The sequence below is a fragment of the Athene cunicularia genome, assembly GCF_003259725.1.
Source record: "Athene cunicularia isolate RWA chromosome 2 unlocalized genomic scaffold, athCun1 chr2_part1, whole genome shotgun sequence".
NCBI lineage: Eukaryota > Metazoa > Chordata > Aves > Strigiformes > Strigidae > Athene > Athene cunicularia.
In genome coordinates this window covers 79,262,218-79,284,293 of record NW_020799095.1, presented here as the reverse complement: position 1 = coordinate 79,284,293, position 22,076 = coordinate 79,262,218, and the positions used below count along the sequence as shown (strand labels likewise).

The 22,076-nt window shown below is 39.7% G+C and overlaps 1 protein-coding gene across 1 annotated transcript in view; it reads left to right on the top strand.

Moving 5' to 3' along the window:
* The window catches only part of GRB10 (growth factor receptor bound protein 10), a 137,488-nt gene that overhangs the window by 109,246 nt on the left and 6,166 nt on the right, over positions 1-22,076 (top strand). The window contains exons 6-15 of the mRNA XM_026842156.1: positions 1,342-1,498; positions 7,048-7,163; positions 9,873-9,947; positions 13,688-13,825; positions 14,442-14,552; positions 15,555-15,653; positions 18,629-18,706; positions 19,369-19,485; positions 20,361-20,427; positions 21,487-21,574. Coding sequence (XP_026697957.1) covers positions 1,342-1,498; positions 7,048-7,163; positions 9,873-9,947; positions 13,688-13,825; positions 14,442-14,552; positions 15,555-15,653; positions 18,629-18,706; positions 19,369-19,485; positions 20,361-20,427; positions 21,487-21,574 — 1,046 coding nt within the window. The remainder of the gene's footprint in view (positions 1-1,341; positions 1,499-7,047; positions 7,164-9,872; positions 9,948-13,687; positions 13,826-14,441; positions 14,553-15,554; positions 15,654-18,628; positions 18,707-19,368; positions 19,486-20,360; positions 20,428-21,486; positions 21,575-22,076) is intronic.

The following is a 22,076-nucleotide window of genomic DNA, read 5'->3' as shown; positions in this document are numbered from 1 at the left end:
CGCGTGCCTCCGCCGACGGGGCTTCGGCTCCCCCCGCCTCTGAACTTCGGGGCTGCAGGAGGGGTCTCCGACGCCCGTGGGTGGTCATGAAAACAAATTTCCTTTGTAATTTCTTTTTTTTTGGGGGGTGGGGGGGGCGGGAATAATTTGGAAGTCTGATAGTGTGTGGGAAATGATTACATCAGTCGGAGGGAGGGCTAGGATTGGTCTACACAGTGTGGTTTGATTCACTACCGCAAAGATTGCGTGTAACCCTTTGAGTGGAGCTCTGGCAGAGTTGTTTCCCTCCCCAGAAACAGTCCCCATAGCAGGGGCTACGTGACAGGTACGATACCGCCGTCCGCGGACACCGCCGGCACCCCGGGCGCCCAGGCGTAGGCTACAAAGGGTCGGCGGAGGCAGAGAACAAACTCTCTCAAGAGGCAATCTCTATTTAAAATGCCATCTTGTTCTTCTGACTGCTGCCTTTTACGTGCCGTTGAGGTAAGATTTTCCATATCAAATTACCCTCCAGGTTTTTGTTAGATTCGCCTTCTCTCGCTAGGATGCAGAGCGTTTTAAACGCAGAGTTGATTTAAATCTCGGACCCGCACGCTCACCCGGAGAAATATTTTTGCGGCAAGTGTCTCTCGCTTCAGCAGAACAATGCAAAGAGGAAAGCATCTGTATAATTCAGGAGGTGGGGAGAAGGTTCCTGACTTGTTCTCTCATCTCCATTAATATTTAGGATGTGCAGTGTATGCACGTTTGCTCTCAAACTACTTTCAAGCTAGGATCAAAAGAGAAGTCGGGCAGGGAGAGAAATGTGTGGACTGTGCTAGCTAATTGATCCGCCGGCAAACTGCAAGCGGGACTTCCCCGAGCAAAACAATCAAAAGTTCGTGGGGAACAAGAGAGCCATTTTTAATCTTCGGGGTCTTGGCCTGCTCCTCTGTAAATGTTCAGAGGCCTCCGATGGGATCGCAAAGAAAATTATGTGTGTTTGACTGAATGCAGTTTCTCTCGCCCGCTGTTGCCGAAGTACTCTCTCGATGTTGTTTCACGTTTGCTTACCTTACACAGCTTTATACAGAACCTGCTCTCTCACTTTCTCTGTGTATGTGGTCATATTAACCCTGCTGAATCTTTGTTTAGTGCAGGGAGGTGATGGGGAGGGGGGGGAGGGGAAGTAGGGCAAGGGGGCATCAAGAGAAAGTGCTATAAAGTGAATCACCCATGTCATTTGTCCTGGCTGCCAAGGTGCTTGGAACCGTCACACCAAGAGGATGCTTTTCTACAGTAGCTGTGTGGTTTGCCTATGTTCAGAGCTGTTGATCTGTAAGTGTACCCTTTATGTTGCAGGATGTAAAAGTCTTTAGTGAAGATGGAACAAGCAAAGTGGTCGAGATTCTAGCAGACATGACAGCCAGGGACCTCTGTCAGCTGCTCGTTTACAAAAGTCATTGTGTGGATGATAACAGCTGGACTCTAGTGGAGCATCACCCTCACCTAGGATTAGGTAGGGAAGGGTCAAAGGGGTGGCGTGGTTACCTGGGAACATAAAATATGTGTAATTCATATTAATGTGCTTCCAGCCAGAACATTTTCTTTCCACTGCTTTTATTTGTACAATTAGCTGAAGTCACATACGTGCTTTTTGTGTGTTCCGATTTGATGTGTTAAGCGTTTAAGCCATTTTGAGTCCTTATTTCCCATCCTCTGTTTTTTTATTATAAAACAGAAAAATAATTGTCTAATCTTCACGCTAGCGCTCTGTTGCTACCTTGCCGTGTCTGAAGCTATTGCAAATAAACAGCTTAGGCAAATTAAGCTTGATCCTTAGAGCACTGGTCCTGTGAAACAGCTCAGCTCATCACCAGCTGGGAGACCTGGGTGAACAGACTCAGCTTTGCATACCTACAGTAATGCTTATGAAAGCTAGACATGCTGAGGTGGGGGAGGGGGTTGGCTAAACTTGACTTCAGGCAGGGAAAAAATGGTGGCACCACCCGCAAATCCATGGGCAATTTCTGGACCAGCAGTGGCATCTGCTCTCCAGGCAGCAGCTCCTCCACCTGATTGAAATTAAGGTGTCATGGTTACAGTTTCAAGAAGGCAGCAAGAGGAAAAACTGTGGGGAATTAAATAACACCGTGAATTGGTTTAATTACAGTACCTGAAAGGATCTCATGTTATTCAGTCTTGCTTTTCCTGTTATTTTGTGGCACTGATTAGTTGCAGGGTTATGCTGTGCAGCTTGCAACTGCGTATTGCTCAGATACGCTATCTATAATTCTACATCGCATACAATAACGCTTTAGAAAGTGGAGCATTTGGCGTATTAGTTGATACACTTCATGGGGATTTTTTTTCTAGAAAATCGAGAAAGACAAATCATAAGCTGTGATCACCAGCATTGGCATTGTGAATGCTATCTGTGGCTAACAGAGGTTTTTTATGTCGAAAAATGTAATTCAGAACCCTCACAAATGAAAAAAGGAAACAGTTTGCTGGAGATGTAGTGCCCTAAACCAATGCTGCTAAACACAGATAAATTCACTGCTCTACAAAATAGCACTCGGGGGCGGGGGGGAAATCATAGGATATCCTGATTATTTAATGATTTTATTGGGTATCTCCTAATATAGAAATATTTGAAAAAAATAACACGAAACGCTCATTTGTATATGTCTGTGATACGCTTTCAGTTCTGAGGACACAGGACGAGGTGAAGAATTAAGGTATAAATTACAGAATCTTTATCTCCATAGCTTAATACGCCACATGCGCACTTCTAACAAAAAAAATTCAGTTTTATCAATGCTCATTAAACTACCGGGCTCTCTTTTTCTATATTCTCTTTCCCATCATTGCTGATTACCAAGGTATTGTGTAAACAGAAGCCTTCTCCTTTGTAACCAACATCCTTCTCCTGCCAGATTCATTCAGTGATGCCACAATTCAGTGTTTGTGACATCACAATAGCTTCCATGGTGACTAATTGTGCTGTCAAACTCTGGTGTGTGACATCTCTGAATGAATCGGGCAGGAGGCTGATTAGGAAATCAAAAGCTTCTGTTTACACACAAATAACTTGGTAATTAACAATGATGGGAAAAGAGCAAGATACTTATCGGGCTGCATTTATATACATGGGGACCTGCCTGCCTTGGACCTCTGTTTCACACTGAAGCACAAAGCGGGGCCCTGGCTGTCCCAGAGAAATGGGATGTGCAGGTTGGGGCTTCAGCAGCCACCAAACTTTGTTCTGCAGGGACTGCACCAGAGCTGTCCTCTGTAGGCCATGCAGTGGATCTCTGTGAAGAGTAATGCAGACCTTGAGAGTGTAAAGCGAACGGACAAAGAAAAAAAGTATTTAAAGTGTCAAAAAAGATATAATGGTACAGACTTCACATATTTGAAAGGATGTAGACAGGAAAAGGAATAAGAGTTCTTTTAATGGAAGACAACAACATGCAATTTCTTGTATTTGGGACCAAAGTATATACTGTCACATATTCAATAAACTTTAAATATCAACTTTCATGCATCCACTCAGTTTTGCTTGCAGTTTTTGTTACATGGCTGCTTATTTCTAGCTTCTCAGTAGCTTAAATGCTTCTCTGTATTTCAGCGGCTGTCCGACCAAGGTAGTAATCTGTCTGCACCTTAGGTGAAGTTATTATGAGCTGTCTAATGTTCCGTATTTTTCCCTCTAGAGATAAGATTGCTAGTATAAGGATGAAATAGTGAATAGATACTTAGCAGTGTGGAAAGAAAAACAGTTTGAGCAGTAAGAATTGTTTTTCCAGAAGATGTTATTTCTAACTCAAGACATCCTTGCTGACTTAATGCTGTAGACGGTAATCTTGAAGTCCCCCAAAGGCAAGTTCCTCCATGAAGTTAACCTTTTTTTTCCCCCCCTAGTCTTGCCTAATATTACTTTCCAAAAGAGCCCAGTTTGCAGAACCAGTTCGTGTATTTACTCTTGGGCAGACTGAGGACAAGATCAAGTTTTTGAAGCCACTTGCATATTTATTATTGTGGTGATCTTCTAGGTCTTAATTTTTAAGGAACCTTCACCTGACTGCTTACTTTGCACACATAGTCAAGTTTATTCCAAATAACACACATGCTTGCAAATAACTTCAAATGGTTATTGGACTGCACAAAGTAGTTGTGTTCTCACTGGAGGCAATGGTGTGACAATTTGCCATCAGACTTGCTTAGATTTAACATGTGGAAATGGTTCCTGCTGCACTGTACCACTAGTATCTAAACCACTTTGTGATCAAGATTAAAGCAGTCGTGAAACTTGAATTGGTCCCATTATTTCATTTGCAACTAGAAATACACCTAACCTTTTCATACAATGAGGTATGCTACTACATGCTTAATGATCATCAGTTTAGGACAGGAACTGAGATATCTGTATTGAACATTAACAGAAATGATAATGGTGAAGACAGACTGTCGTGATAGCTGTGTCTGGACACTGAAAGAATCCCTACAGCTCCAGAGCTGACTGTACTTCTTATTTAACATAGTTGAAGCAGGAAAGAAAAGTAGTAGGGCTCTGAAATACGTGTAAAGTTAGACGAAATAATTATAGCATAGTTTTGTACATAGATTTTCTTGTTTACAGGTGCATTGAATTTGATTTTTCTACAGTTCTGTAGAAGTTCAGATAATAATACAGGGCAATTTGTGGAAGTAAAAAAAAAAAAAAAGTCTGTCCTGTTCTTCTAGGAAGTGTGTAGAGACTGAGTTGAGGCTAACAGATAAACTAAAAGGAGGCATTTCTGGTCGCTTCAGTAGCAATGCCACTTGAAGACAGACTGACCTATTGAACTTAATAGACTGACATTTGTGCTTCTAGTTTTCCAGCAGGAAGCGCAAAGCAAGGCTGTGGTTGAGTTGCTGGTGTGTCAAGTGGCAGTTCATCCCATTTGTACTAACCAAGGGCAAATTACCAAGGACTTCCCAAGTGTACTGCTTCTATGAAGTAATAGCAAACTGGCCAGGAATAACTTCCTTTTTAAATGCATGTACTATGAAATGCTGCACCTTTTCCTCAAGATGGCTTTCACCACAAAATGAAAAATGTAAACATTAAATCAGCAGGAGTATCACCACAGAATCTCAAAAGAGTCTTTATTAAATAAAGAAATACATCTAGGACAGTTGCATGAAGCATCTAAGAAACGGTCACTGGGTATATTTACACAAACTATCAAAATACAGAACAAACTGACAAATGTTCATCTATACTGCATTTCCTCAGGAACAACAGAATGAAGAGGACATGGTTTGTCCATGCCCTTAAGCGAGAAAGCGAAGACCATGACTTTGTTCAATGACAGAAAGAGGCAGTAGCAGGACACATAGTCTTTCAGGGGTCACACTGTGGTGAAGATTCATACCAACATAACTGGTTTTTGGAGGAAGCATAATTTAAAAACCAGCAGGGCCCTCCATCCTCATAGGCCCACCATCCTCATCATAGTGTGGAGGAGATTTGACTTAGCTGATTGCCTACAACCATGACCGTAGCTACAGATCGGCAGCAATACCTGAAACTTCACCTGTGGAGTCCAGCCCCTTGATAAGGTGGAGGTTTAGGTGATAAATGTTCAGGTGGTGCAAAATGTCCTTAATGAACTGCTACCAACAGTGGTATGGTCACGTACCTTAAATCGAAGAACTACCCCTTAAAAGTGGTGTTATGGTTAATGCGCTAAGCAGCAGCTCTTGATTTGAGAGTGGCCCAGTATAGAAAATCTGCAGGATTAACCCCTTGAAACACAATCTATAGCAAGGATGGACAGGACATTGCAAATGCACAGTAAATGCTGAAATCATCATTGAGCTGGTGATGACTGATAATCTAAATGGGGGTGAAAAAGACAATGGGATTATTCAGAGATAGGTTAAATTTTCAATCACAGAATTTACATCAGTCTGCTAAATTGAATAATTCAAGTGACGTTCAAGAGCTTGCTACTTTCTGAGATACCAATGACTGCTTGCTTTCTATCCTGAAAACACCCCAAGAGAACTTGGGTGGCAGCCTGGCATTTCTAAGCGTGGGAATGCAAGGGTGCAGGAACATGAAGTGGAAAAGGGACTCACCAAACATCTTTGGCCAGCAAATCACATGCATTTTGGATAGAGCTTTGCAAAAGTTATTTTTTGTTTGACCTAGTTTTTTTATTTCTTATTACATAAGGGCTGAAAGTACTGACTATTAAGACTTCTGAAAAATACCTACTAAATATTTTCTCAGAAACTGTTGAAGATTTGCCGAGATAATGAGTTCACGATGTAGTGCACATTTAGCCCAGTTGCCTTCTTTTGAGTTACTGCTTCCAGTGAATTGGATTTGTTAAGCTATCTGTTCATGCTTTGATGTGCCATTCTTTTGACCAGAGGAGTGGTGGTTATGGGGAGTTACCTTGTAACCAAATCTAGAGCAGAAAATTGCCCTGTCATGTGTACAAAACATTTGTCTCTGTCAGTATTCCTGTAAAGTAGATCCTGTGACCTCTTTCATAATAAACCCCATTGTCTAGCATCTACAATAAAGGCCTGAAGTTCACCTTGAAATGAACTGGTTTTATAGAGTGTGATCAAATAGAACACTGTATTTCTGTGATAGTTCAAGACCTAACAGTGGCCTTTCCACAGCTTTTTTCCTCTTAAATATGTCTATCTTGCCAATTCCACAGCATATAGCCAGCACCAAAAGAAGAGTCCATGTGTATTATTTAAGCTACTGCACATAAAAAAATGTTACGTTCTTTCCTTTCTTCAGAGTCTGTGCATATGAAGCCTGGATGTAGGAAATCTTTGAATAACATTGCCATGTAACGTTAAACTTTATAATACTTAATGTCCTAGCTCCTTTAAATGCCTCATGGCAGTATGGTTTGAAAGCTATAATATGTTGTGTTAACTTCTTAAAAAGTAACGGAATTACACTTGGTTGTTTTACTCCTGTTCTTTGGAAGATAGTCTTGCTGCATCTGCTGGATGCCCATGTGTTAACATCATGTTCTTTTTCCACAGAGAGGTGCTTGGAAGATCATGAGCTCATAGTTCAAGTCGAGTCCACAATGGGAAGTGAAAGTAAATTTTTGTTCAGGAAGAATTACGCAAAATATGAATTTTTCAAAAATCCCATGGTGAGTCATATTACTTTGTTGTTTACAACACAGAGAGATGGATGGATTGCAATAACATTGCAGGGTGCTTTTATGTTTTAAACATCTATTAAAAAAAAAAAAGCAACCAACAAACAGAATTCTTTCCAAAGGAATTTTAACCAGTGTTTAAATTCCTTGTACTCTCCTCCCAACCCAAAACCTCAAGTGTCTTCAAGTTACCAAATATACTTGTTTCAGAATGGCTATTGTTCTGTTGGATAATGACCAAGACAGGGAAATCTTTGTTGCTTTAAGAAAAACAATCAGAAGTTCAATTTACTCATTATCTTCAAAGTTACTTGAAATGAAGCAAATTGATCACATAGCGTGCAGTTTCCAAACCTTTTAATTTCTGACAGTAATATTTAAAAAAACCTACTCTGGGTAACTCCTAAAGCACTTAACTACATACAAGGAATTTCTAGTTTATCATTGTATGTGCTGAACAGTGTCTCACCTATGGCTGTGCTTTACTAGTGTTCTCTGACTTCTTTACTGGTCATAGTAACTCACCCTCTCTTATGTGCTCATGTATATCCATGCTTAAAAAGTATTGTATGTCATAGCTATACTTATTCCTGGATTTGTAAGATGCTTTGCATGTTGTAATTTTAAACTGTTTGCAGTGTAACTTGTTGGTGCAACCCATCTAGATAGCTGAAGGAGGATAATCCAGAGGTGGTTTAGGTGAGAACAAATTTTGGGTCAGTCAGGCATTTGTAGTGCCAGAAGAAAAAAGATACATGAGGTTACATGAAAACTCATTGCTGAAGTTACCGCGGATGATATATTAATTCCTTTCCTCATAGACACTAATGCACAGTTGCTGCATCCTCACACGTGTGCTTGCATGTACATTTGTCATCTGGTAGTGCTTGTTTCAGAGGCTGCGCCTTGACTTTCTGTGTGAAATGTTTCTGTACATGGAGTGTTTGTAATTTTTCACTTCTGCTGATCTTCCCATCTGATAACCTATGAACATCTGAGTGTTGTACAGAAATTTTGATATCATAGGGGCTAGCACATTGGTTTCATGTGGTATACTTTAATTAATAACAGAGCATGGGAGTAAAACCCAGAATGCTTGGCATTCAATCCCAGGCTCCTGCAATCAGAGAATAAATCATTCTTTTAGTGTAAGAATGTGAAGGCTCCCTATCCGTTGCATTAGCTGTTGCCATATGGCACTGTTTCTACTCAAGAGAGGCTGGTAAATGTTAGCTTTCATAATTCATTGTGCAACTTACCTGGCAGAAGGGCAGTTCCTTTTCAGCCCTTCTTTTTATGCCCTAAAGACTGAAATTTATGTTGCCTGAAGAGTGATAAAAGTTCTAAACTGGAAACGTTTTTGTTGTGATTCATCTTGTTATAATCCATCATTGTTTTATTTCAGGCATTTCTACATGTCTTCATGCTTCAAATAATGTTTAAAAACTTCAAGAATGACTTAATGTAATTGCTGTGTGTAGTAAATTCAGTGCACCAAATTATATAGGCATTTTAGAACATGGCAAATGAAAAGGGGAACTGGAGGAATAAATCTGAAGTCAAGTCATTGATTCAACAGTCAGAAACTGTCTGACCTTTATCATTGAAAGATTCAGTATGAATGAGATATGTGTCAGGTGCCTGAAATCAAAAAAGCTCTGTAGAAGCACCTGTTTGTGTTAAACAATATTTGCTTCTGTGTTTGTGGGATGGGGGAAAGAAGGTCTCAAAGTCTGCTTTGAGATTATTAAAAATCTATCACGTGAAGCAGGGCATGCAACACAGAGCCTAATTATTGTACATGTCCTCATTCAGTTTTTATTATTTCATTTCACGGACCTATCCTCATAAGAAAAAGCACTAGGCTGTCTTTTGTTACCCTGAAATACAAACATATAGGGGTAGATTTTGCAAAGGGCTTTTATCTTAACAGATTGAAGGGTTTCAAGCCCTGAGCATAACCTGGTTGATGAAAAACCAAATGAAAGCATCAACAGTCACACATGAGTTCTTTCTCATAATTAACATCTGCAAATGGCCCTTCATTTGGACTGAACAGGTTTTAGAGTCAAGCAGATACAGCCCTGAAGTACTGTATTTTGAATAGAGAGTGTTATCAAAGGTAAAGGTGTGCATACTGGGGATCCTGCAGCATCCCTGCCTGAAATGTCTTTTAGTGTATTTGCATAGAGCTTACCCCAGTGAGAATAGAGAAAACTTGTTACTCCTCCTGCTGTGCATCTTCCACATGGCAAGTGGAGTTACAGAGTTTGTTGGCTGAACAGCCTTTCTGGATGGAGAAGGAAGCCCAGAAATTTGGCAGCAGAATATGCAATAAGCAAGGAGTCACTGTGTACTCAACCTGCAGAAGCATTCATCCTGTCACTTTCTACAAAGTAGAGGCCGTTAGAGATCCCCAAAAGCCCTCAGTAGAAAAGGAAGCGATGGGAAAATAGGCTTACGAAATGCTGTATATCAGATATTTTAAAAATCCACATTCTGTCTGCATGGGCATTTGGTGAGCAGAAGGAAGAGAACCACACTTGAAAGCCCTAGTATTACTTTCTATGTCAGGGGATCTCCAAATTGATTTAAGAGTGATTGTTCAAAATATGAATACTGGAAGAAATTTCTGCTTATTCTATGTAAAAGTGTTCAAATATAATGTGACTTTCAACTGTCTTCTCTTTTTGTGTCTAGAATTTCTTTCCAGAGCAAATGGTTGCCTGGTGCCAGCAAACAAATGGCAGTATCCCACAGTCACAGCTTTTGCAGGTACTGTAAGTTATCCATATGGACAAAGAAAGTTTTGGAGGTAGAGGGGAGAGGTTGAGAGGAGGGAAGGGAGAATTCAAAGGTCTGGAAATAGCCGTCTGGAGAAACACCAGCATAGTGAGTTAGCTTCTGGTACTAATGTTTGAAAGTATCTTCAAATATCCTACCCAGTGGCATTGAGGTGTAAGTTATAAACACAGAGTATTCATAGCTATGTTCATACATATTTGTTTCATTAATATTCAGCTTACTCTGTGGGTACGTGGTTTTGCCACCTAATGTCGTTCCTAAAACAGTGTCAGCAAATATATTTCTAGAAAAACAAATATACCTTATAAAAAGCAAAACAGAAGTCCTCTTCTATACTCCACATCATAGCATAGGAGAAAGTGTAAAAATGCGTGTGTACATTAGAAGATAGGCTTAAGATGGTGAGAGGTTTTGCTTTTGCGTTTTATGACCCATGTTTGTGCTTGGCGAGAATTAACAGTAAGGACCAACTTTCCCATGGTTCAGCCAACTAGCTGCTCTTTTATATAGAAAAAGCATTCCCAAGAATTAAGTGCAAGTAGTTACAGAAAATTGTATGTAGTATTTGCAAAGTAATCCCATTTAAAGCTCCCCAAACTAAATTACAGTGTTATGTACCTTATGCATATATGTTATGGCAGCTGGAGAGCTGCCAGAGAGGGACCTGGGGGGGGGTTGATTGACAGCTGGCTGACTATGGGCCAGCAGTGTGCCCAGGTGGCCAAGAAGGCCAGTGGCATCCTGGCTTGTGTCAGCAATAGCGTGGCCAGCAGGGACAGGGAAGGGATCTGACCCCTGTACTCGGCACTGGTGATGCCGCCCCTCGATTCCTGTGTTCAGTTTTGGGCCCCTCACTACAAAAAGGACATGGAATGACTCGAGCGTGTCCAGAGAAGGGCAACGGAGCTGGTGCAGGGTCTGGAGCACAGGTCGTACGGGGAGCGGCTGAGGGAACTGGGAGTGTTTAGTCTGGAGAAGAGGAGGCTGAGGGGAGACCTCATCGCCCTCTACAGCCACCTGAAAGGAGGTTGCAGAGAGCTGGGGATGAGTCTCTTTAACCGAGTAATAAGCGATAGGACAAGAGGTAACGGCCTCAAGTTGTGCCAGGGAAGATTTAGAGTGGATATTAGGAAGCATTTCTTTACAGAACGGGTTGTTGGGTATTGGAATGGGCTGCCCAGGGAGGTGGTGGAGTCCCCATCCCTGGAGGTGTTTAAGAGTTGGGTTGACATAGCGCTGAGGGATATGGTGTAGTTAGGAACTGTTAATGCTGTATTGATGACTGGACTGGATGATCTTCAAGGTCTTTTCTAGCCTAGACAATTCTGTGATTCTGTGTACTAGAGTTGTGTAATCTGTGTGGCAGTGGCACATGCACTGAGTTTATACAGAAGTTTTGGTGTCACTCTACAGTTTCTTGTTTGCTCATGAAGGAGCTGTGGTGGTGGCACAGTTGTTTGGCCTCCAAGGATGGAGCTGAAGGGTGGGCTTACTCTCCAACCAGTAACTCATTCACTTAAACTTCTCAATTTAAGCATTCTGATCTAAACCCTGTAGTCTAAATCTTTTTCACTTTAGTTGTTTTCACAAATAGCGAACATTCAACTCACGAGGCCAAATTAACACAGTTTATTAAAATAGTACTATATTAAGAAAATAAGACCGTGATGCCTCAAAGACAGTAGCACAAATAACAGGAAAATTATAAAGCAGAAGGCACAAATACATGAAGAAAATATACATACAAATAACTGATTTTAGCTTGATTTCTGTCATTTTGCATCTTTACAACTATGCACTCTCTGTTTAAATACAGTGTTTCCACTGACGTGAACTAGTGCACTCATTTTGTCCTGTAACCCCTTCAAAATCCATTGAATACTGGCTCTGGGTTCACTGTGAAGAATTTAAAATGTTAGGATCCACTCTCAGCTGGGAAATGAAACAAAAATCAAACCAATTTCTGGAATTAAAAATGAGCCATGTGCAATGAGGTTGCAATCAGGAGACAAAACTGGTGTGAACAGGTATTGCCACAGACTGGTAGGAACAGAGGTGTTCATACCTTGGACTGTGGTATAAATGGAGTGTAAATGGAGAATCAAGTTTGGTTTGGACTCCCTAAAAGAGCAAGATGTTCTTGAAGATGGAAAAGTTTCGAACTTAGAGTAACTCAGTCAGTAGGGAAAGGAAAACCTTAGAACCTTGTGAGATTACAAGAGTTTGCTTCTGGGAAGGCTCAGTTAAGTACAGTCCTGGAGAAGACTAAGTCATAGCACAAGAGGATGGGTACATTCTCTTTGATTTGTTGTCTAACCATAAAAAACAGTCTTCCTTAAAGCATTAAGTACCCCCTTCCTTTTAAAAAACATGCAACCATTTTTCATAATTTCAATGATAGTTGGAATTTGTGGAAGGTAAGCTTCCTGAAGTCATTAAGCATGTTGCATCTGAGGCCACCTCAAACTTGCTCAAACATTTTGGAAGTGCACTGGTTTTAATTATACACCAAATAGAGGAGAGTATTAAATATCACCTCACAACACTGCATTAAGAGATGGTATTTTAACCAGACAGACTTAAAAACACGGGGATCTGTTTTCCCTAGTGTCAGCCTGGCTCAGATAAGCAAAAAAGCTTGCATCTTTGTTTACTTTGATTTATGTAGCTGGACAGGTAGAATATGTTCTCCTTTTGGTCTTTCCCTTTCACATTTGAGAAGTGGATTCATAGGACAAATAGTGAGAAAATTGACTGTTCTTTTCCATTCCGTTAGATGAGATGGGGAGGAAGACTGGAAAAAAAATATCAAGTTTTAATGCAACTAAGAATTCTGACACAGAGCATTGTTTCCTGTGGGTACTGTCTTGTCAAATAACACTAAAACAAAACTTCTGAGAATTGCAGAGGCATTAGGCCAATGAGGTTTATGCATTTTTTTCTTCCTACTATTGAATTTATTAGTTTGGCATTTAACTTACTGAGCAAGCCCTATGTCACTTAAAAATCTGGCCCATTGTAATAAGGGAGCAATCCATCAATTCGCTAACCATAGTTAATACTTACTTCCTTTGCTGTATCACAAATCAAATGATTCCATATGTGGTCCCTCTAATTATGTCAAGAACTTAAGTGCTTCTGGATCTTGATGTCTAGTATAATTGCTGACAGTTACTTGGCTGTTCTGTATTTCATTTTGAGTTAAATATTCTGTTGTCTGTCATACCTCTTGTCTTGGGACAGGTGCATGTGCTATATAAGACTTCAATGTGGGAAATCCTGAAATAGGCTGTTCCCATTCTAAAACTTGAGGATAAAGTTGCAGATTTTGGCCAATGTTTCCAAGTAAGACTACTTGCCAGAATTGTTGTGACAAGGTATTATTTTAAGAAATAATAAGCTTACTTTGTGTCCCTTCAGGCCAAGTCAAAGAAGAATGGGGATACAGAGAAATGGTTAGCCTTTTGGATATTTAAGTATCGACACAGAGAACAGGAAAATGTCATTGGCAGGAGGAGTTAGCCAGGTAGACATAATGGGAAGAGAGGAACACCCATTTTGGTCATAAATCAGTTTAAACATGTAGGTCAGTTTAAGCATAATGTGAAACTGCACCCCAAGTGAGTTGCTTCTCTGTTCTGCAAATACAGTGACAATTTTATGATCCATCCATAGGACACAATCCTCATTTACATTTTCCTCTCCAACAGAACTTTTTAAACTCCAGTAGCTGCCCTGAAATTCAAGGATTCTTGCATGTGAAAGAGCTGGGTAGGAAATCATGGAAGAAATTGTATGTGTGTTTGAGGAGATCAGGACTTTATTGTTCTACAAAAGGAACTTCCAAGGTAAGATTAAAAAAAGAAGTTGCACAGTACTATCATGTGAAAGCATTTTCTACTTTTACAGTGGTTATATTCTGCTGGTTTTTAAATATCTGCACACAGTGTTCCCTTTTTTTATCACATAGAAAAGGATAAGCAAGCCATAGTCGAATGACCCTGGGCTCTCAGTGCATGAAAACAGCTATATAGTATTGTTATATAACAAAACCAAACTAACCAGACAACATAATTGTGGAAGCTGAAGTCGTGCTAACAAGGTTGGCAAGAGAAATCATGTTCTCCAAGCACATCGTTCCTGATTTTAGTTTAAATGATACCCTAAACAATATTTTAATGCTATCTAACTTTGAGATTAGGCTGGAGCAATGTAATAGGATATGCCATTTTTGATGTGATGTGTTTAAATAAGCATTTTGTCAGCTTCTTGTATAATGCATTTTCTGCTATTAGGCTGATATTTAAAAGGTGACATGCGGTGTCCACTGCAGGCTGCCTGAGAGGAGCACAGTGTTCGTACAGTGCCCTCTGTTGGAGGTTGGTCTTTAGAGACTGCAAAGCTTGCAGCAAGATCTTCCAAAATCCTAACACTTACCTGTGATAAAATACTTCATTTCCCCAGGAGCCAAGACATTTGCAATTGTTGGCTGACCTAGAAGACAGCAATATCTTCTCGTTGATAGCAGGCAAGAAGTTGTACAATGCCCCTGCAGAGTATGGATTCTGTATAAAGGTAATTCTTCTCATTAATTCTTCAAAGTTTAAGATGATCTTGGTAATTCAGAGCCCCCCAACCCCCAGCTAAACGAGATTTGTATGTAAAACTCTGCAAGCATTTCTGTCATGAGGACTTGATCTTTAACGTCTTTCATTTGGCAGGCATGTCCTGTGAATCTTGCCATCATTTTATGTGACACTTTTAACACTTTATCTGGTGCTCCTTTGGCTTGGAAAATTTCTGTGCAAGATCAGCTCAGTGCTGAAGCACGGTGTGCCTGTGAGGTGGCCTTGGTTCACCTCACAGATTAAATTTTTTTCCAAGTACTCTAATTGAATAGGAACGTTTCTCTGGACAGTGAGTACCAAAACTATATACAAAGGATCACAGTCTGATCGGGTGTAATTGTACCATTATCGTGGGGTAGAGGTTTGCATTTATTTAAAGAAGATTGTCTTGGAAATTGGAAATAAGAATAAGCAGTTGTCTTTGAGGATTTTAAAAACTGTTGTGCTGATGGAGATGTTTGGAAAGTATTCCAAAGCTCCATGTAATTTTCTGAGAAGAAAATAAGGCTGGGAGCTGGTTTTATTGACAGCAGTGGTCTCCTTTCTCCTGTTCCAGAGCTAGGCAACATAGGTTTGCCTCAGAGAATAGAGACCAGCTGTGGGACAGATCCTGAATTGATAGAAGCAGAATTTCAGTGCCCTTCAGTTACAGAAACTTTGGTTCTTCATCTTGAAATGGGGGCTCTTAAAACTTATCACAGTTACAAAAAAAAAACCCAAAACACACGACAAAACACCAAACCCCTTGGTTCTGGCCTTACTGGACCCAGCTGAGAAAGTAATTTCTTTCCAAGTATGCTCGATCTCTCCTGAACTTCAATTCAGAGTAGTGTGAGCTTTTTCTAGACAGTTCTGAGACTAATACTGTACCTGCCTTTACTCTGCAGTAAATCTACAATGTTGCTGGTTTTCTGCTGAATGTTGCTGACTTCTCTCTTACACTTTATAGCCCAACAGAGTGAGAAATGAAACTAAGGAACTGAGGTTGTTGTGTGCTGAAGATGAGCAAAGCAGGACGTGCTGGATGACAGCCTTTCGACTCCTCAAGGTACTTAATCTCTTTTATACAAATAGAGCTACACGTGTTAGTTAAGTTGCATTCATTATTTTGTTCATGAGAAAATACCTGTATCTTCTTGATAATCATCTGCCTCCAAAATGATGCAGCTAAGAGCAAAATGCCTGGTAGACCTGTCTCTCCTAAGCTTTTAAGCACAGGACTGAGCTCAATTCTTTCCACATACAAATCAAGTATAATTTTAGTTTTGGAGCCAAATTTATGATACATGAAAATAAACCCACTTAACAAGGTATTTGCAAGTTATCATAAAGCTAAAGAAAATGTTTTGATAATGGTAAGTGGTTACCTTAACTAGAACAAAGTGTGATCTAGAGCCTTTGCAATTTTTTGTTTTCTGAAGGTTCTATTAAAAAAGTAACAAAAATAATCAACCCTATCTCTGGGTAAAAGTTATTCATATCTGAGAGCAAACAATGAGATTTCTTATATATGGTAGGAGGCTTCACAGTTTTTTTGAAACAAAATCAGCATGAAAGAAACTGAGGAGAAGGTTGACTATTTTGTGCTCTTTGAAGCGGAGAACTCTGGATCTTCATAGGGAAATGTGCAGAAGTTTTGGTTTGGTTTGGTTTTAAATCTTTCCCTGAAGATGCTGCCTTGAAAATTACTGTGTTCTAGTCTGTGCCTTGCTATATTCTCCCTTGTATTAAAGGGAATATACACATATCTAAAAAAATATATAATAAATCTGTAACAGATAATGCGGTACCCATGAAAATCCCACCTCTCTTCCATGCAATTATCCTATTCTGTGTCAAAGTGGGATATACAGAAAGTGATAAAAAAATAGTAGAGGCATGCACGAAGTGGTACTACAATACTTGATACTAGATACACATCCAGCAAAGCAGGATGGAAAACCTTGAGCTCAGTCAGCTTTGGCACTCTGTAGCAAACAGATGATTTGGAAATGAGGGCACGGTCATTCCCTCCAGCCACTGAGGTCAGCACGCCAGTGTCCTGCTGGTGGCTGCTGCATGCCAGGATGTGCCCAAAATGGGACGTGTAACCCAGGGGTGCTGCTAGCACTTGGTCTCTCTGTCCCAATGAACAGAGTTGTCATTCCTGCCTAAGTAGCAGCCCACATCAGCAAAGCCTTCACACCCTTCTCTGCCAAAATGCCATTTTCTTCACTGGTGTTTTACACCCACCTGCTGAAGAGGATGCACTCCTGCAGCATGTGTCCAAGGAGCTGAAAGGGAGTGGGTGCATCAGAAAGTGTGTGAGGTTTTATCACTTACTGGTCCATTGAGTACGAGAAGCTGCAGAGATTCCCATTGCTTTATAAGCATTGTTTATTTCTCCCCTCCCTTTCAAACAAGTTTATCTCATTTGTTTATCCTCAAGGCATGACAAAAGTTTGCTACAATTACCTGTTGTTGACCCCATGCAGACTGTCCATCCTGCAAAACCCTGTAAGTGTAGGGAAAGCAAATCAGACTCCTAGGCCTGGGGGTATGAAAATGTAATGCTTGTTCTCTGTCTGCATTAAGTGGTCACCCTCCAAACCAAAGCACATCTCTCTGAATGCTCTCTAAATATTATCTCATTTGTTAATTGTAAGAGATGCTATGTTGCAGTACAGAAATTCCTTTTTTAAGTCGTTACACAAGCAGGTGCACTAGCCATAGATTGGGCCAGGATGCAAGAAGCAATCCCAGTTACAAGATGCATATTTTGTTTCTGTGGAGCTGATACCTCTGTTGTCTATCACAATCCACTCTCCAGTTACTTGATTTTACTCGTGTTCAATACATGCTAACAACTATGTCAAGAGTTTTAGTCCCCAGCCAATTCCAAATGCTTCTTCTCAGCTGTCCTTTACTTTCCGTATTTACACAGAATTTTGCATTGTGGGGAAGGTGCTCAAATAGAGGATTATATAATTGTACTGAACTGTGCCTGAACATACCACTTGTTCTGAAGAAGTTAGTTGTACTGGTTGAGGCACGAATGTTCCTGAATGGCAAAGAAAAACCTTCACAGTGTACAGAATCATCTACTCTTACCAAATACATAGACATGCATCTTGGTGTGACCATTCAGAGGAATTTTTTTTTTTTTCAGTGCAACCTGTGGCAACAGTGGTACTGTGTGGCAGTAATTGCTGTATACTGGCATATAAAATTCACCCTTAGGCAGTTAACAGTAGGGGAAAAAAAGGTGTATAGTCAGGGAAAATTAAGGCTGTGCCACAAGGCTGCGGCTGTGACCCTTCTTTTTATTAATCCACTGATTTAGCTTTCCATAGTCGTATATTAACCTGTTTACAAAATTACATATCCTATTTGCATTAGAACATTCAGTAAGCAATGATGCTAATACTTCAGTGCTGTGCCTCTAGGGAAGGCACTGAGTAGGTGTTTTCCTACCATCGTAGCTACTAGTGTTGCTAAAATTTATCACGTTCAACGAGCAGCATGACTGGAATTCAATCCCCTTATTTTTATAAGGATGATAAAAGTACCAGAAGTGTTATTTCCTGCTGAAATTTATTAAAAGAGCTAATGAATTAGAAAGGTTCTTATTTTCTATCATTATGAAAACTGAGTTTGAATGTCTTAGGCAGAATTTTTTTTTAAGTTCACGTTACTGGAGGGTAAAAAGAGGGGGAGTTAGTATATGTGTTCTGACCTCGCGTGAAAGCTTATATTCTACAAGGAAAACATGGTGATAGCTGAGAATGGCAGAAATTACCTGTGTATTTCACTCAGGCTTGTAAAAATGCTGTCTTTTAAATAAAACTTGTCCTGCCTATCTACTGCTTGACTGCCACCTGCCAAGCACTGTTACTCAATGCAGATTGCTTTGGGACAGCTTCTCATCATGAAAATAATAAACTGGTGGCACCTTGCTCCAGTGTAAGTGGTATTATGAAATCACTAGGTTTTTACCAAGGGTATATAGTTGAATTATAATGTCCTTTGCATTTCTGTTGGCAGTATGGAATGCTACTGTATCAGAATTACAGAATTCCCCAGCAGAGAAAAGCCATGCTTCCACACTTTTCCACACCAGTAGTAAGTAATGAACTTTACCTCATTAACGTATGATGTTGGAAAAAATACATTTGCTTTTGCATTTTAAAAGTGAAAATGTTACACTAAGAAATGTAAATGCATTGTGTAGCAAATCAATGTAAAGTTCACGTTTCGCATGAGTGCAGTTTACGTGGTTGGCTCTCCATTATCTTAGGCTTAGATGATCCACATGATTGAAAAATCTTGGATACGTCAGGCGCTTTGAGATGTACAGTACAGAGACATCTGGCTGTCTCTGCAGAAGCCAGCTTAGGTCTGGCAAAACTAACACGTAAATTTCCTAAAATATGTTGGGCCAAGAGCTGACTGTTAACTATCTAAAAGTGAAGATCCTATATTTGGATCCCAACTGGCCCTGAAAATGACTGGAATATAGTAATAGGGCAAGTGGGCAACTTGAGCAATACAGATATTATTCTCAGCCTCTGAATCTTCTTCTTTCCCTATGGCCTAAAAAGAAAAGCCATCTATTTTTGTGTCTGTGAATCTTTTGGAAGGGGGAAAAAAAACGAGATGTATTTTCTGTGCTGTTGAAGGATAACTGTGGACAGTCTTCTGAAACCAAAACATTTTGAAATGAAAACTCTCAAGCTGGTTTTTTCTTTCCCTGTTTTTTGAAACAAGTGAAAATTCCTTTTCAGAGAAGTGTATCTGAAAACTCACTAGTAGCAATGGATTTTTCGGGGCAAATAGGAAGAGTTATTGAAAATCCTGCTGAAGCACAGAGTGCTGCCTTGGAAGAAGGACATGCTTGGAGGGTAGCTATCTTCTCTTCTTTTCTGTTTTTATAATTAGTAAGTGTCTGTTGAGAGCCAAAACACAAGAGTGTGCTATGATGTTAGTGCAGTGCTGGTCACAGTATAGCTTAGCTCCGACCTGAAGCAATCACACTGCAAGCATGCAGATCTGAAAGTCAATATCCATCTTTAGCAAAACTGTCACATTCACAACAACCTTCTACCACTGCTTCTCTGTCCCCCTAGTGTCCAGAGGAAAGTTGAGGGGGAAAGCAGACCCACCAGAACTTTACTGCCAGTTTGCAAAACCAGTCTCTGAGGAGGAATATGTCAAATTAAATGCTTCCCCACATGGAAGAGGCTGGGGCTCTGACTAATGGCTTGCTCCCAGTAAGTTTAATTGCAGAATATACAAGAGGCAGGACCTCTTGCAATGAAAACTGATGTAACTTGTTTATAGTGTCTTGTGGACAGACAGCTGCAGTACAAGTTTTCCCACATGCTCGTCTCTTAGGGAATAGGAGTCATTACTGAAGCACTAGCTGGTGCTTTATGTATGGGAGGGAAATACTGCTTGATTTACTGAGTGCCTGGTGTTTTGCCTGAGCAGAAACATATCAGACTTTTCTTTTTTCTGTCATTTTTTTTCTTTTTTTCCTTTTTTTTTTTTTAGATACTGAGCTTTCATCATTAACATCTGGCTTGTGTTTTAAGCCAACTGAAATGAGCTGCCGCTTGTAGATTAGCCCCCTTCAAAGTTACATTTCTTTTTCTCATCCTTGCATTAAACTTGCCTAGCCCCCAGTTTCCTGTAAATTAAATCTGTATTGCATGTGCACTAATTCTTATCTGTTGAGGCTTAATGTGGATTTAACGGTAATTCATTTTCTCTATAGAAACGTAGCACAAGAATGAACATCTTGGGTAGCCAAAGTCCACTCCATCCTTCCACACTGAGTACAGGTAAATTCTGCTGGTTTTTAAGTGTAGTATCAGAGGCCTCTCTGGGTAAATAAAAGTTATATTCCATATAGAGACAGTGCAGCCATATAGTGTTAATGCCTCCATGTCAAATACAGTGTTTACTTTTATCGGTAGCTTCTGCCATTAACATGCCATTATCTCATTAACACAGAGACATAGTAGAAGGAACTTTTTTACCTTTGAAGGCATGCTCAAGCTTTTCTTCAATATTAATCTTTTGAAACTCAGATTTTACAAAAATAATAGAGACTGTGTAAATGTTTCCATTTCAAACAATCCAGAAGTAAATTCTTTGTTTTAGACAAGGAAATTCAAAGAGTGATCTGTTAATCTTTAAAGAGTAAAAATGAGTCTTCAGAACAGCATTCATTCCATAATAACTGAATAATGTAAAATACAGATGCCCATAATGTGAGGCCTGAACATCTCTTTGACATATTAAGTGTATTAAAATAATAGGAAATTGCATAGGAATATCCTGGACTACTTAGAGGAGACACAGCTATTGTCTGTTTCTATTCTGTGTTTCTATTCTATTGAACAGAATTTAAAAGTACCATTTGAAAAACAGTAAAACAATAAACATAAAAATATTTGGAGCTAACTCCACCCTTGAAAGCAGGAGCTAAAGTGCTTTTCATTATTTGAGAGTTAAAGGGACTTGGTTCAAAGTCGTTTTGGTTCAAACTTGTTAGCTTATACATTGTATTTTAAGAATTGTTTGGTCCCAACATTTTCAAGAAGCTGTGAAAAGGCAATATGACAAGAGATTTCCCTCATTAACCTAATCATACATCTGAAAATCAGAAAATACATGGAGATAATGCCTGTCTACTCGATATCTTAAGTAGATGCAACAGCTGGTGCATTTTTTCATATTGATTCATTTTTATATAGATTGATGAAAGATATTTTATATTCTATAACAAAACTATACTCACTTTTAAAATGTTTAAATATTTAGTGTGTGGAAAAAAACTGTTGCACATTACTGTTTTTAACCATCCTCTCTTTCCCTCTTTTTCCTCTTGTTCCCAGTTATTCACAGGACACAGCACTGGTTTCACGGCAGAATCTCTAGAGAAGAATCTCACAGGATTATTAAGCAACAAGGGCTTGTAGATGGGTAGGTATTCCTGTTGCTTAGTATTTATGATCTGATGGTAAGTGTTACAGACAAGAGCACAACTTCTGCTGTAAGGGTTTAGAGGTTTGTGAGTGCTTCTGAGTAACCTGATTCTCGAGTAGTCCCATTATAACCTTCGATTTCAAAAAGTCAAGAGTAGTGTGTGTAGGAGTGGGTTCCAGCTCTTAATTTGAAAAATACTAAGAATACTTAACCTTTTTTTCTTTTTTTCCAGTAGAGGCAATCAAGTTTTAGAGAATGCTAGAGTTTGAAAACAATTAATTCCTCTAATCTGCATTGAGGACATATTTTTCAGGCAAAGCTGTTCCTAGCCATTTGCCCACAAATTTATAATCAGCCATGTGCTATTTTGCATGAATCAGAGAAGTTAATGATGAATTCTCACTATTTGTTTCTGTTCTAGAGCAAAGAAATGAAAGTACCTGTTCCAGTGCTCTCTAAAATGTCTGTAGTTAAGACTTTATCATCTTCTGAGCATCTC